Here is a 14,057-nt window from a genome sequence, read left to right on the forward strand (position 1 = left end):
GGGTTAAATGATGAATTATTCAGTCAGAGCAATAAATTAGAAGCATGTCCAGTGAGTGGCACTGTTTCCCAGTGTCTCACATGTGTCCTTCCTCTTGATTCAGAGCTTTAATACAGCATTTCATACTGGCACAGATTTCAAATACAGACAGATTTCAAAATGAAGCATAGAATGAGGAAAAACAAAGAGTATTTTTTCTTTGGTGTAGAAAGTCTTGATTTGATGAGTTAGATGAAAAGTTAGTAACAAAGGGCTCCAGCAGCCACAAGAATATTGTCTAATAAACTCACAAGATTTAGAAATGTAACTTCATTTACTTTTCCATTCATAGTTGCATCCATTTGAACCATTTATTCTGTTCACCTTAAGCCTTAAACACGGCTTCACTCTTAGTGGTTAACTTTCTTCTCTTTTACAAAAACTGAAACAGTAATGACCACAAGACTACTCTAATCTGTATGCACAGATTTTTTCTTTTGCCATATTTTGTTAAGGCATATTTTAATCTACATTTTTTTTCTGTTAGTTGTTATTATCCTGTTAGGATAATTAATAAATGCTAGGTATGATAAGCAAAATTATAAGGCATAATAAACATATTAAATGTTAAAACACTTATTATTGACTGAAAGAAATTAATTAGATAGGTAAACACTTTTGAAAAGAATCAGGGGTTTTAACATGGCTGCAGCTGTAATAGGGAATCTCTTGAAATGTGGATGACAATATATATTATATTAGTTTTACATCAAACTTTAAATGTTTTCACAGATAATGCAGTTGTGATGATTTGACCTACAGATTTGGCTGCTGTTCTTCACTGACGGTGAGATTGAGGCTTAAAATATGTCCTGCAGAAGGTTAGCACCAAACTTCATCTTAAATGAGTCCTCATGGCAGGAGGTTGTGGGTTGACTGTGAAAACAAACAGGAAGAGTTCATTTTCAATAAGACAGGTCATCCTAGATTTAGTTTCAGAGTTTCCTTGTTTTTAAATGAAACAGATCAACTGAGGAATTGATAAAACTATTTATTTTCAGTTTTGTATGCACAATTGTTTCATCCTGGATCTGATAATAACTGGAACTTGAAACAAACTGTTAACACTGAAACAGAGACTTGTAGACAGACAGTATACACCACCATTCAAAAGTTTGTGGTTGGTAAGATGTTTTCAGTCCCTAATAATCACCAAGTCTGTATTTTTTATAAAAAATAAATATAATTTATTAATATAAAATATAAATATAAATATATAAATATAAAAATATATTCAGACTGTTTTAGACCTGTATGGAGGACAGCCACTGCGGCATAGCCCAGTACCTGCGTGACTTGATTTCTATTTTAAATATACTTTACATTGTAATGTTTGTGCTCTGGAAACATTTTTTTATATTATCATTGTTGAAAACACTTGTGCTGCTTAATATTTTTGTGGAACCCAAGATACATATTTTTTGGTGAATAGGAATTTCTAAGGAACAGAATTTATTCGAAATAGAAATATTTTTTAACAAATCTTTACCATCAATTTTGATAGATTTAATGTGAGATTAATCATTTAATGTGATAATATTTAAAAATTATAATATATATATTTTAAATTTATTAAATTTATTATTATTTTAATTTATTAAAAAAAAATCTTTACTAAGTTCATCACTGTGTGAGAATCATAAGCCTATATACTTAAAAAGGTGTTAAAATCAAATACATTGATACCAAAATATTCTCTCATACTATTATGACTTGCTTTTTTTGCCCCTCTAATTTTAGGCTACTTTATACATGTAGTTGTTTATACAGTTGTATAAATCTGCCTCAAACGTGTCTAAATGATCAGAAATGTGACCTTTCCTCGCATACACTCTCACATACAAAGAGGTTGTTGTACCTCTGTTCTCCTTGCTGGGGTAAGTACGTGGGAAGGGCCTGAACTCTTCAGGAGGGGGGAAGTCCTCAATAGGATGGAAGTGAAACTTAGATTCAAAGTCATCTGGAAAAAAAATGCTATGTTAAATTAAAGTGTTTGCACAAACATACACATACACATGCAGAAAATCACAGTCGCAGTAGTTCATTTCTAGTTTTACTGCTTGTTGCTCTTCATCAGATGGTAATAATAGCCCATTTAGACCTTTAGCTTCATCATCAATGACAGCCTGCAGTCTCACCTAAGCTGTGCAGGTGTCCGTTGCGTACTGTGCTGGGCGGAGCTGACAGTGGGAGAGGAGGAGGGGGTGGGAACCTACTGGAGAGTTCAGTGTTAGGAGACCGAGCAGGGGGAGCAGGGGGTGGAGCCATCCGTGGAGCACCTATCAATCCAAAAATTTTAATAAATGATTGACTAGTTCATCTAATATAAATTCTTTTCTAATATTTATACATAATATAAAATATATAATAAAGTCCCATTAGTTAATATATATTTTTCAGTGTTAGTTAATTTTAACTGATGTAGTTAACTCATGTTAGCAGATGGAATTTTGTTTTATTGTACAGTAACTGCACTTTAAAAAAAATATTCAGCAAGGATGCATTACATTGATCAGAAGTGACAGTAAAGACATTTATTATGTTACAAATATTCCTATTTAAGTAAATGCTGTTCTTTTAAATGCTCTATTCATCAGTGAATCCTTATAAAAAAAAATAATTTCCACATATATATTTAAGCCCATGTTGCAGGTTAACCACCACTGTCGATTAATGGATAAAATACATCATTCAAGATGTGTATATCATTTATAAAATGTCTAAAAAATGGTTTACATTTTTACGCAATTTGTTGATGACATCACGTTGGGGAGAAGTGGAGGAAAGGTAGCCTCAGTCTAGTATTGGATTGCGAATGACTGGGATGGCGACTGACTTTGCTGATAAAGGAACTGCTGAAAAATCAGCTTTGCCATCACAGGAATAAATTACCGTATTTTCCGCACTATAAGGCGCACTTAAAAGCCTTTAATTTTCTCAAAAAAAGACGGTGCGCCTTATAATCCGGAGCGCCTTATATATGGATCGAGGCGCTCTGTCAAAATGTTGACATTCCCGAGTGGATGCATAACGCAAACCCAGTCCAACATTTGACTGCAGTATCTTATATTCTATGCGCCTTATAGTCCGGTGCGCCCTATATATGAAAACAGTTTTAAAATAGGCCATTCATTGAAGGTGCGACTTATAATACGGTGCGCCTTATAGTGCGGAAAAAACAGTATATTTTCAAAATGTATTAACATTTTAATATAAAAAAGTAATATACCTGCAAAACGTGGCACTGCAGGGGGTCGTCTACTGGGGGCAGTACAGGGGTAAGATGGTGGCAAAGGTGGTACGCTGGGCCTGTATGTGGGTGAAGGCATGGGAGGTACTTTCTGAGGTAACGGAGGCGGTGCTGAGGAAGGGTGACTGCATGCAAACGAAGCAGGAAGAGGAGGAGGTGGTGGAGGAGGAGGCCCTAAAGGACTATCCTTCATTTCAAATGGCCCTGGAGAAGGGGGTGGAGGGAAGACTCCAGATGATTTGTTAGAGAATGAGGACGGAGCTGGTGGAGGAGGAGGTGGAGGGTAGAAGACCCCAGATGACCTATCAGGAAGAGAGGATGGAGGGACTGATGGAGGAGGTGGAGGGGGCGGAGGGTAGAAGACCCCAGATGATCTGTCAGGAAGTGAGTACGCAGGAACTGAGGGAGGCAGTGGAGGAAGCGGAGTCGTAGGCATGGGAATGGAGTGTGATTGGACCGGTAACCAAGTGGGTTTGGCCGTTTGAGGAGGAGGGGGCGGGGGCGGGCAGGTGGGGAGAGGAGGTGGTCTGTTACTGGGCCGCTCCTGAGGAGGAGGAGGAGGTGGAGGGGCAGAGGAAGGTGGAGTAGATGAAAGTTTGAAACATGGGTGTGAAGTTTGGCTTGGGGAGGGAGGGGCTGTGTATGAGGAAATAGGCCGAGTTTTAGACAGTGAGGAGGCTCTTTCCAAAGGTTTGTGGGAGGGGGAAAGATCAGGGGCGCTTCCTCTGAACCCATCTCCCTGTGATGGAGGGTTCCAGAGAGGCTGCTTCAGGCTGGCGGTGGAGCCGGAGCGAGACACTGAAACACAAACAAGCCATATCAGAAAGTCATTCATAATTTGTCCAACACTAAAAAAAAAATACAAATCATGAGAAAAACAGATCTGACTTCAATACCCGTGTTGTGTTGTAGCTTGTCTCTTTGTCCGACTGGTTTGAGTACAGGAAATCCCCCAGCAAAAAGCCCACCCAGAGTTGGACCCACTGCAGATGCAGCAGATCCTGCTGTGTTTGTAGAGTTTCCAGCAGCCACATTTCTTCCACTGCCATCCACACTGTTCACTTTAGGTTCTGCAAATACACACATTATTATGCTTACTGTGATTTCACCAAGCAGATCATTTTCACTCTATTATACATATACAGTCAGGTCCGGAAGTATTCAGACACTGACAGTTTTTGTGCTTTTTGCCTCTATACACCACTACAATGGATTTGAAATAAAACAATCAAGATGTGATTGAAGTGCAGACTTTAAGTTTTAATTCAAGGGGTTGAACAAAAATATAACATAAAATCCTTAGGAATTACAACCATTTTTATACAGCACCCCCCTAAACTTTTGAATGAACGTAGCATGTATTGAGCACAAAGAATACTAAAGCCCGACCGATATGAGTTTTTTTTTTTGTTGGGGCCCGATAACGATATTAAGGAGGGGAAAAAGGCAGATATCAATATATCGGCCGATATTCTTTTGTATATTACAAAAAATATTAGATTTTTACAAAATGAGGGTATATTTTTTAACTTGAGCCAATTAGAAAAAATTATTTTTGCCCTAAGGGTACGGTATATACATAAACTGAATATATATACTGTACTTAACGTACATACATTACGTGACAGAGATATGTAATGGAGGCTGGGCATTTAACAATTTAACAATAAACTTTATTATCCAAAATGAGTCTGACATCAGTCCAGTGAACAGTAAAGCTGAAGTTTATTCAACTTTAATTCATATCAATTCGATTCAACTTTATTCCATTGAAGTTAATTTCACTTTGGAACATTCATTCACGGAACGGCACTCGTTTGTCTTCGCACAAAGACGAACCTTACTAAATAAGTGGGACATAATATACCTCTGTAAATAAGGTACAGAAGACTTGTAATGTGTACGTACTGGAATCATGGCTTAATTTCATATGAAGTCCACTTCACAGGGCACTTACAGTCGAATAAGACAATGCTTGAATGCTGCCTGAACAAGAGAACTCCTTACTAAAGTAAAAGTGTTGACTAGTGTCACTTTCTTGCGAATGCGATGGCGGTTCTTCACCAAATTCGGGGATCACTTCAGCTCGAGGAGCCCTCTCGAAAGCCACCCTCCACGCATCAATAACCCCCCGGGATCACTAGATTGGTTGGCGCCAGACCATGAATTTAACCACCCGTACCTCCCTAAACCCAGGGGCTATCGATGTGGGAGTGATCTTATTCGCCACGCCATTACAGAGATATGGCCATTCAAAGTTTGGATGGTTTTCCATAGACGCTCTAAAGCGTTTCATCCAGGACATCAGCAGCAAACAATGAGAGGCGCTCTGCTGGACAAATTCAGTAATTACACAATTTCAAGCATTTTATCTGCATTATATGTTCTGTAAAAAAAATCATATTGTCAGTATATCGGCAGCATATTCGACCAAAACAATATATCGCGACAGGAATATATCGGCCGATAATATTGGCAAAATGATATATCGGTCAGGCTCTAGAAAATACTGCTGTCCGTTTTAAAAATGAGGAAGATGAGAACCCCCACCCCACTTTCTGTGTGATCGTCACTCTAGCACTTCCTGGGGTCATGGCCCTTTATCTGCTGCAATGCATTTCCATATACAGAAATATGTGTCTTAGTGTGCACATGAGTGCATTGAAGTGTGAGAACCCAATGGCTATGGACCTCGAGTTCAAATATAGCTCTGCCACTGATAAGTCCTTACAACTTATCAGCCATTCAGACTTCCCCTGACTCCTGTTTTTCTCCTCATACTTATTCTTTTGTACTGTTTCTCAAACTCCTTCAATTTCGTTTTCATGAGAGAGTAATTTAATACAGGGTTTCATGCTGTCACGACACTCATTCTCAATAAACAAACACTGAAAATGCAATGCTGGTAGCTCTGGTTACATTAATAAACAACATTCCAGTGTTGCCACCATACAGCAGATATGAATTTTGGACTGCCAAATCAGGTAATCAGGAAATTAACCTGAAATAGTATCACTTTAGTATTCATATTTCCCATGCTTGCAAACAGATAAGAGTGTTGCTAGGTGACTCATTTCACCTGATCAGTGTTAAAGAATTGAGTTTACTTTAATACATTTGATTTTGACTTACTGTCAAGGAATGGTGTGCTTCGGTCATTGACCTGTGTGACCTTTTTCAGCCTCGTCCCCTTCTGAATGTCGGAAAGGAGCGCACTGCGACCTCCACCCTCTGAACGCTGGATTTTAGGAGGGTCTGTCCGTGACTATAAGAAAGAGTGTAAAATTGCAACTTTCTGAATGTTATGCAGTTCTAATGAGTTCTTTCTGGTATGGTTTTTATTGCAGTATCTATAATATACCAAAACAAAACTCAAACTGGCCAAAAAATAAAAGTATAATCTAATTAGGCACTGAATTGTAAAATGACTTCAATGGCATAACATGTGATCTAGAAAACTACAAGATTCATTCATTCAAGTGTTGAAAAGCTATCTTGAAGAATGTTTCAGCTGTTTTTGTCCATATAATGAGTCATCGAGTCCAAAACAACAACATCAAGGTATGGACATTTTTTAAATACCTTCTTTTGTGTTTTACAAAATAAAAAAGTCAAACAGGTTTAAAATGGTGAGTAAATGATTCGTAATGTTCATTACTGGGTAAACTATCCATTTAATGTTGGTTTTAAATGTTTTCAAAGATGTCATTTGTGTGCACATGCATTCAAACAGAAAGCCAAATCTGAACATGTGACACCTGTACTGTATATGCCTTGGAGTGTAATTTTATCTCTAATTAATAATGCACATCTAGCCAGGTGGTTGCCAGCAGTAACTGCTTGACAGAAACAAAGAGAAAGAGACAGAGAGAGAAAGCAACAGACAGATGGCAAAAAAGAGCCATTATACACTCATTCTGATTAACTATATTACAATAATAGCTATCTGTGAGTGTGTGTGTGCACGGATCTCACTTGTGCAGGAGGTGCAGGAGGTGGAGCTGGGGGAGGTGGAGGAGGAGGGACAGGCATTGCTAGGGAACCTGAAAAAACAGTCACATATTAAAACACAGACAGTGAGACACTCTGTATTGTACTATGTGCACTATTTGACATTGAGTGCACTATTTGACCTCTCAGGCAGATATTTAAATTATTATAATTAAACAAATTTAATAGCTAAGATATTACTAAACATATTACTAAAGATCTTAATAAAGAAAAGAGATATTTAAATGTATAATTAAAATAAATGAATAGTTTAATTTTAGGTATTTGCATTAATAAATATAACATTAAATTATATAGAACTAAATTAAGGCCTTAATATAGATAAGAGATATTTGAATGTATATTATAATTAAACTAAACTAATAGTTAATTATAGGAATTTGGATTAATAAATAATAAATTAAAGTATACTGAATTAAATTAATAAGCCCACACATAATGTTTGGATACACTTGATTTACATTTCTAAATTCAGTTTTTACTTATAACATATATTTTACTTATAACAACTTATAACAAAAATTAAACTAGTTGTAAATGTATTTAGTAAATGCTGACTTACATTTAGAGCTCCGGCTAAACAAAAGTGTTAAAGAACACCAAGAACTTTTCAGCACTTCACTGTGGTTTCAACATGAGAAAGCAATCTCCCCACACCCCTCTCTCTCTCCACAAGTCTACAGTACATGTTTCTCTTGGCAGGAAGCTTGTCCATCACAAGATGCACCCAACAGGAACCCTCCCTTCTCTTTTAGGAAAGCCAATCTCCTGCTTCCACAATGGCCAGTGAGAGGTTGCAAAGATCATCTTTTGAAGAAACTGCATTTAACACTGAACTAGGGCCCTCTCTAACATACAAAACCCTGAACTTGGCTTTTAAAAGGAACAGGCATACAAATGATCTCAGATCAGAGTAAAGTGGCAACCTTATCAAGAGCCGGAGAGCTCCGGAGACAACAATGGAGTCTGTTGTTTGAGAAGTAGAGCTGCTCAACCTCTGTCGCCAATCAGAGCTACTGTGTGAGGAAAAGAAACCCGCTAAATACAGCTGAGAAATGTAGAAGGAATTTAGTTAATATGTTAATTATAAGGAATTTTTATTCTTGCCAAAACAGAGAAACATTGTTATTGTGGTATTGCTCCATGAAGGAAAAGGACAAATGGACAAGTTCAAGCATCAGGAAATTCTATTATTAAATTAATTTCACATTTACAGATGATTAAATAAATAGAAACGCAACATTGTTCGCCAGTCACATTAAGAATTCAACCATTCATCTTTTGGCCTCTTTCATGATATGAGTGTCCAAGATCTTGTGGGTTATATTTCATCCAGCAGCATAGCTCTTAACTCTTAACAACCTTAACTCTGTCTTTCCCTAGAGTCCCATTAACAGCTTTCCCATGGAGATGTTGACACATAATGTTGTGCTCCACCCATGTGGAAACATTTTTATCCACCTGTAGAGACATGCTGTATAATATCTGATGCTAATCATAACACTTGTGAATGATTTGTATTCTGTTTAAAGATTCTGTTTTCTGTTTATATATTTCATTCATTTCACGTTAATTGTATAACATAACATTAAACTTTAATAGCCTGCTATGTTAAGAACAGTGTGAGAGAGTTAAAAGTATTAAATTATTATTTAAATTAATAATTCATATGAAAATAAATAGGTTTGTAAATATTCCTTAAAGGGATAGATGACCCAGAAATGTAAATTATATCATCACTTATTCACCCTCGTTTCTGTACAAACCTGTATGAATTTATTCTTTCTGTGGACCGTAAACTAATAGGATATATTTCGTGAAATTATTTTTATTTGTAACTGCACGTCACTGGTCAACAAAACTGTTCGGCTGTTGTTCAAATATCTTCTTTAATGTTCCACACAAGGAAGAAAGTCATGTATCAGGTTTGGACCGACACAAGCGTGAATAAACGACGACAGAATTGTTATTATTGGGTGAACTGTCCCTTTAAAGGTCAACGTACAACACTCTAACTATTAAAAATCCAGATACTGAATTATGTTATTCGAAAAGTTGTGAAATATGACCAAACTGTTCACATTTAAGTCTGGTCACTGTCAGTGCTGTTGTGAGTCAATGACACTCACCAACAGAGTCCAGCTGAGAACACAAACCAATGTCATATGTTAAACATAACGGTAGTGGTTCAACGGTATTATGCAAAGCCTGGTTTACTGTAATGTAGTTTTCAAAGGCTACTTTACCTTAGCGGATTGGAAAGCTTAAGTTTCGTGCGTTTTCTGTCACTCCGGGGGACGGACGAAGGGAAGTTGTCAGAGGCCAGTCGGTGCGCGAGGCTGGGTCCGCATAGCGCGCGCCTTTGACCCACCAGATAAAGTTACTGACCGCGAGCTCGTGTTATAATTAGGAAGACGCAGAGGGTTTCACGATGACTGTTCGCATCTAATTTTCCGTGAAGTGCGTGACGCATGGAAATGTCATTTAAAAACACTTGAAGAAAGCTGTAGAAATATGTCCTCTCCAATTGGTAAAAATGTATCCGCTAGAAATGTCTCACTTATAACGCTTGGTGATGACACTGTCCAAATGCTGTGCTTCTTTGGTATTTATATGTGAACTGAACCGAACTACAGCACGCGCACCCTGTGGTCCGCCTGTTGCGTCTAGAATGACAACACAGCAGGCGCGCGCGGTGGGAGGAGGTCCTGACCATGAGCCCGGCTGTTTCATATGTTATATTATTCACACACCCGAGAGTGTTTATTAAAATGCATGTAGAAAGTACGTCAAAAAGCTAAGGCTTTTATGAGTTGTTTAACATCATATCTATTTTTTGTGCTTCAGGTGGCTTTACTATTTGCTGCGCGCGACCAGATCGCTCTCTAGTGGTAGTTTTTTAAAACGATCCGTTTGTGTGTGTGCAGAATACAGAGGCATGGCTAATTAAAGATGACCTCCAAACCAGATTTAATCAGAAATGGGGTCAAGATAGTATCTGAATATTTTATTGAGTGAAAATAAAATCACCTACTGCTAAAAACTATCAAGTGTGTCAAACAACAACGTTAAAATGCGTTTAATTCAACGTGAACAGTGCAGTAATGACTCTACAAGCTTTGATTGTAAAATCTCTGGTTTGTAAGTCCATGCAAATGATCTAATATTTTCCATACTATTAGGGAAAGACAATGTAGTCATTCTGGCTCTCTGAGAAACTTGTCTTCTAAGAGTAAGGAATGTTGTGATACAGGGTTGATGAGGTTAAAGATGAATGCCTCAGGTGAGGTGACGAGCATTAGCACACAGTGATGGAGTTTAAATACTTTAACTCTAATAATGACCTATTGCTCTCTGTTCACCCCACCCATAACAAACACTCACATACACATAAGCACATTCAGGGGCAACAACAACTCATCACATGCACAAATAAATGTTTAAGATGGAAAAAGCCATCTGTTTATTTAAAATCTGATATTGTAACACTTCCTTCCCAAGCTAAATTTAGCAAACTAATGTAAAGAGTACAGTATATTCCAATTTTCTCCTGATTGCACGGAAATCTTGTCTAAATCTTCATTATAGACACAAATCTCAAATCTGTCTCTGCATCACTTGCCTACTCAAAGGATCTGAAGCAACAGAGGCCTATTTCTCAAACAACCAGCTTCACTCATAATAACAGATTAAATCTCATAGTTTGATCACAGTTTTTTAACCGAATGATCAGGTTCCATTCTAATTTAGGATGACTGAATAATAACCAATTTCAACTCATGTCTTCAATAATATACTCGTATTAAGTACTGTAAACACTGTTTGCTAAACTAACAGCTTATAGTTTAGTTATTTTGCTTCTCTTGACTATAATATTATAAGAATAAAATCTTTGGTTTGTCCAATGAAAATGTAGCACTATTGTTTTACAGTGGGAGAATGAATCACTACTGTCAAGGTGTCCTGGATTCAATAAAACAAACTACACAAGGAAACGCATGGCTTTGATTTCTGACATGACGGATGCATGACTATGATGGCATATACGGATTCTGGACGGATAGGACCACCACCCTAACCCCTTTAAAATATAAGGCATGCATGCACAAGCATTAAAAACAAGTCATTATAAGGCTGTGCTTGCAGCACACTGATTACCACTAAAAATATTTGCTGCTAAATCCTTCTAATATACACTCCTTCATAAAGTACTGCAATAACATCACAAAACAGTGCAAATTATGTATGACAAATAAAAAAAAAAAAAGGTTTATCCTTCACAAAAAATATTCTGCTGTATGTCCAATAACCCTGCTGCCAAAAAAAAAAAATCTTATAATTTAGTTAGTAACCCAGACTGGTCAGCCAGTTTGTCTTCCAGCTACTATTAAGTGCTCAAAACCCATGTAAAGACTAGCCTGACCAGATAAAGAAACTTTTTTTTCAGCAGGGAAATGTCATTATTTCCAGCATTAGAAAATAAATCTATCCTCATAACTTCATACAAGTGCATTCATAAGACAAATTGAGTTCAACAGTGTCAGAATGGAGGTAGTGCCGTGTTTAGTGCTCTACCAAACCGAGGTGGCAGTCAGCGCGTTGACAGGACGTCGGCTGATTTCCCATCATCCCCGTGGTTCTGTGGAAGACTGACGCGCGTCTTCCGTTTCTCTTTGAAGCGTCCTGAGCGGGACACGGTGAGATTGCGGCGATTGGAGCTCTCGTTGAATGTTGGCTGAACAGCGGAGTCGTCGTATGTTTCCTCACTGGGTAAGCAGTTGCCCTCTTCTTTCCCTGGACGTGTCGGTGAAGCGAGCCGTTGGTCCGGCTCAGCGGAGGGATGCTGTGTGGACCCTGCTGAAGCCTGATTACGGAGGTCCTGCTCCAGTGTCGCCGCCGATTCTCTGGCTGCCTTTCTCCTCTTGCCCACGAAAGACCTCCACCAGGGAGCTGTTTTCTCAGTCATTGTTAAAACTAAACAGACAATAAATAAATACAATCACGTTACAACGTCAACATTAAAACTGGTAGAACTATATTGTATCTATTTTTAGGTGTAGGCTACCTACCATTTAATTGTAAACTATTAACCCACGCTTATGTCACTATGACGTAAGAACAACAATAGACACAACATGTCTATTCAAGAATAACAACAGCTCAGTGTAATCTGAGATATATCTGTAATAGATTAGGTTTAATATAGGCTACTCTATGACATAGGGCAGGCTATATCTCCACCCTTCACTGGATACATTAATGTTATAAAAATGGATTTGCTTATAGGGATGATCAATAACAAGTAAGATGCAAAATGGAGAACTCTTTAAAAAATGTAGTATAAAACACGTGTCAAGTTCTTAGAAATGTAGGCAAAACTTTGTATTTCTAACATTATGAAAGTTGTATAGGCTACCATTCCAAATCTCAGTTTTAATGAGATAGGCCATGCCATGAGAGTAACATGTAGGCTATATTTTTACTTTTCTGAAAAAAATAATAATAATAAAAATAAAACAAAATAAAAAATATAATAATAATAATAATAATAATATACATATACACACACACACACACACACACACACACACACATATATATATATATATATATATATATATATATATATATATATATATATATATATATATATATATATATATATATATATATATATATTATATATATATATATAATAACTTTCAGATTTTATTTCTAGTAGCTATTATTTTATCTTATAGGCTAATGGTCTAAATGGGCCCTCTCTATTTTATGGCTTTGTCACATGACAACAAAATGGCTTCGTGCATGTTGATTACACCATTGATATTAAAATTGCTTTACATATTTTTAAAGAAATACCCTAATAATAATAAATCATTCTAAAATATTATTGAAAACTACGTTTTATTACTTTATTGCTACGTTTGTTGTTGCTGTTGTTTTTAAATCTCATTTACACCACCTGACATTTTTCTACACTCATACAAAATATCAAATTGACTTTAAATTCAGAAATTGTAAGAACGTTTATCATATTGGCTAATATGTGTATTAAAGTCATATTCTGTACGAATGTCATTTTAAACCTAGGCCTATTTGCAAATAACTTAATTCGTACAAAACAAATTAGCTTCGCGTCATACAAGACAAACAACCTAGGATATTGCCCTGTGATGCAGAACAGGTTTACAGCGCCATACGCTCCAGACTGTCTTTTACAGGTGATGATTCATCCCCCAACAACGAACCTGATCATCAGCCTGAGCGACTCACCTGCACACCAGTGATGAGAACAAGATAAACGCAGCCCGAGGTTCCTCTAAATGAAAAGGGTGCTGAGACAACAGAGACGCTGAATCCTCAGAAGAAATCACGGTGCGTGAAAATCATCTTTCACTCCCGCGTACCCGAAGACTTCAATCACTGAGACGCAGTTTTGCGCATAACTCGACTTAATAGATATCTTAGTCTGTGAGAAAACGTAACATTATCCTTTGCCCAACATCACCTGAAGGAGGTTCTCAATATGCCACGCAAAATTTGAACTTACGTGAAAGACTTTATAGTGTCGTCGCAGTTTACAAGAGTACCTGAGATTCCACCTCCGAAACTACCATGAGCGCACCTGTGCTGTCTTCTGATTGGTCGGAAGGCCTGGGGATCGGTCACGTGAGGAGAATTCAGGTAATTCTACTATGGCGGTGGGTTGGGCTTGTAGTTGCCCTGGGAACGAACATCGAGTCGCTTTTTCCTC

At 37.3% G+C, this 14,057-nt stretch overlaps 3 protein-coding genes across 7 annotated transcripts in view; 1 reads left to right on the top strand and 2 right to left on the bottom strand.

Annotated features, from left to right (window-relative positions):
- The window catches only part of wu:fc38h03 (acetylcholinesterase collagenic tail peptide), an 8,526-nt gene extending 8,471 nt beyond the window's left edge, over positions 1–55 (top strand). For both annotated transcript variants that reach the window (XM_026289891.1, XM_026289889.1), the window contains exon 17: positions 1–55. This exon is cut by the window's left edge and continues 628 nt beyond it. The gene's annotated coding sequence lies outside the window, so the exon portion shown is untranslated.
- Positions 1–9,976, bottom strand: part of wipf3 (WAS/WASL interacting protein family member 3) — a 9,995-nt gene extending 19 nt beyond the window's left edge. The window contains exons 1-9 of one of the 4 annotated variants that reach the window (XM_026289893.1): positions 9,547–9,973; positions 8,227–8,316; positions 7,265–7,332; positions 6,422–6,554; positions 4,186–4,359; positions 3,269–4,087; positions 2,178–2,318; positions 1,898–1,999; positions 1–915 (exon numbers count right to left, since the gene is read on the bottom strand). The exon at positions 1–915 is cut by the window's left edge and continues 19 nt beyond it. In XM_026289893.1, coding sequence (XP_026145678.1) covers positions 875–915; positions 1,898–1,999; positions 2,178–2,318; positions 3,269–4,087; positions 4,186–4,359; positions 6,422–6,554; positions 7,265–7,321 — 1,467 coding nt within the window. In that variant the 5' untranslated portion in view covers positions 7,322–7,332; positions 8,227–8,316; positions 9,547–9,973 and the 3' untranslated portion in view covers positions 1–874. Of the gene's footprint in view, positions 916–1,897; positions 2,000–2,177; positions 2,319–3,268; positions 4,088–4,185; positions 4,360–6,421; positions 6,555–7,264; positions 7,333–7,862; positions 8,089–8,226; positions 8,317–9,546 lie in introns of those variants that run through there. The other 3 variants (XM_026289892.1, XM_026289894.1, XM_026289895.1) reach the window with 3 other exon arrangements.
- Positions 9,977–11,891: 1,915 nt separating this feature from the next.
- LOC113120230 (proline-rich protein 15-like) lies at positions 11,892–12,266 on the bottom strand. Its single transcript, XM_026290160.1, has one exon. It carries the CDS (start codon positions 12,264–12,266, stop codon positions 11,892–11,894), a length of 375 nt encoding a protein of 124 aa, XP_026145945.1.
- Positions 12,267–14,057: the final 1,791 nt, after the last annotated feature.

Source organism: Carassius auratus, chromosome 19 (genome assembly GCF_003368295.1).
Source record: "Carassius auratus strain Wakin chromosome 19, ASM336829v1, whole genome shotgun sequence".
Lineage (NCBI taxonomy): Eukaryota > Metazoa > Chordata > Actinopteri > Cypriniformes > Cyprinidae > Carassius > Carassius auratus.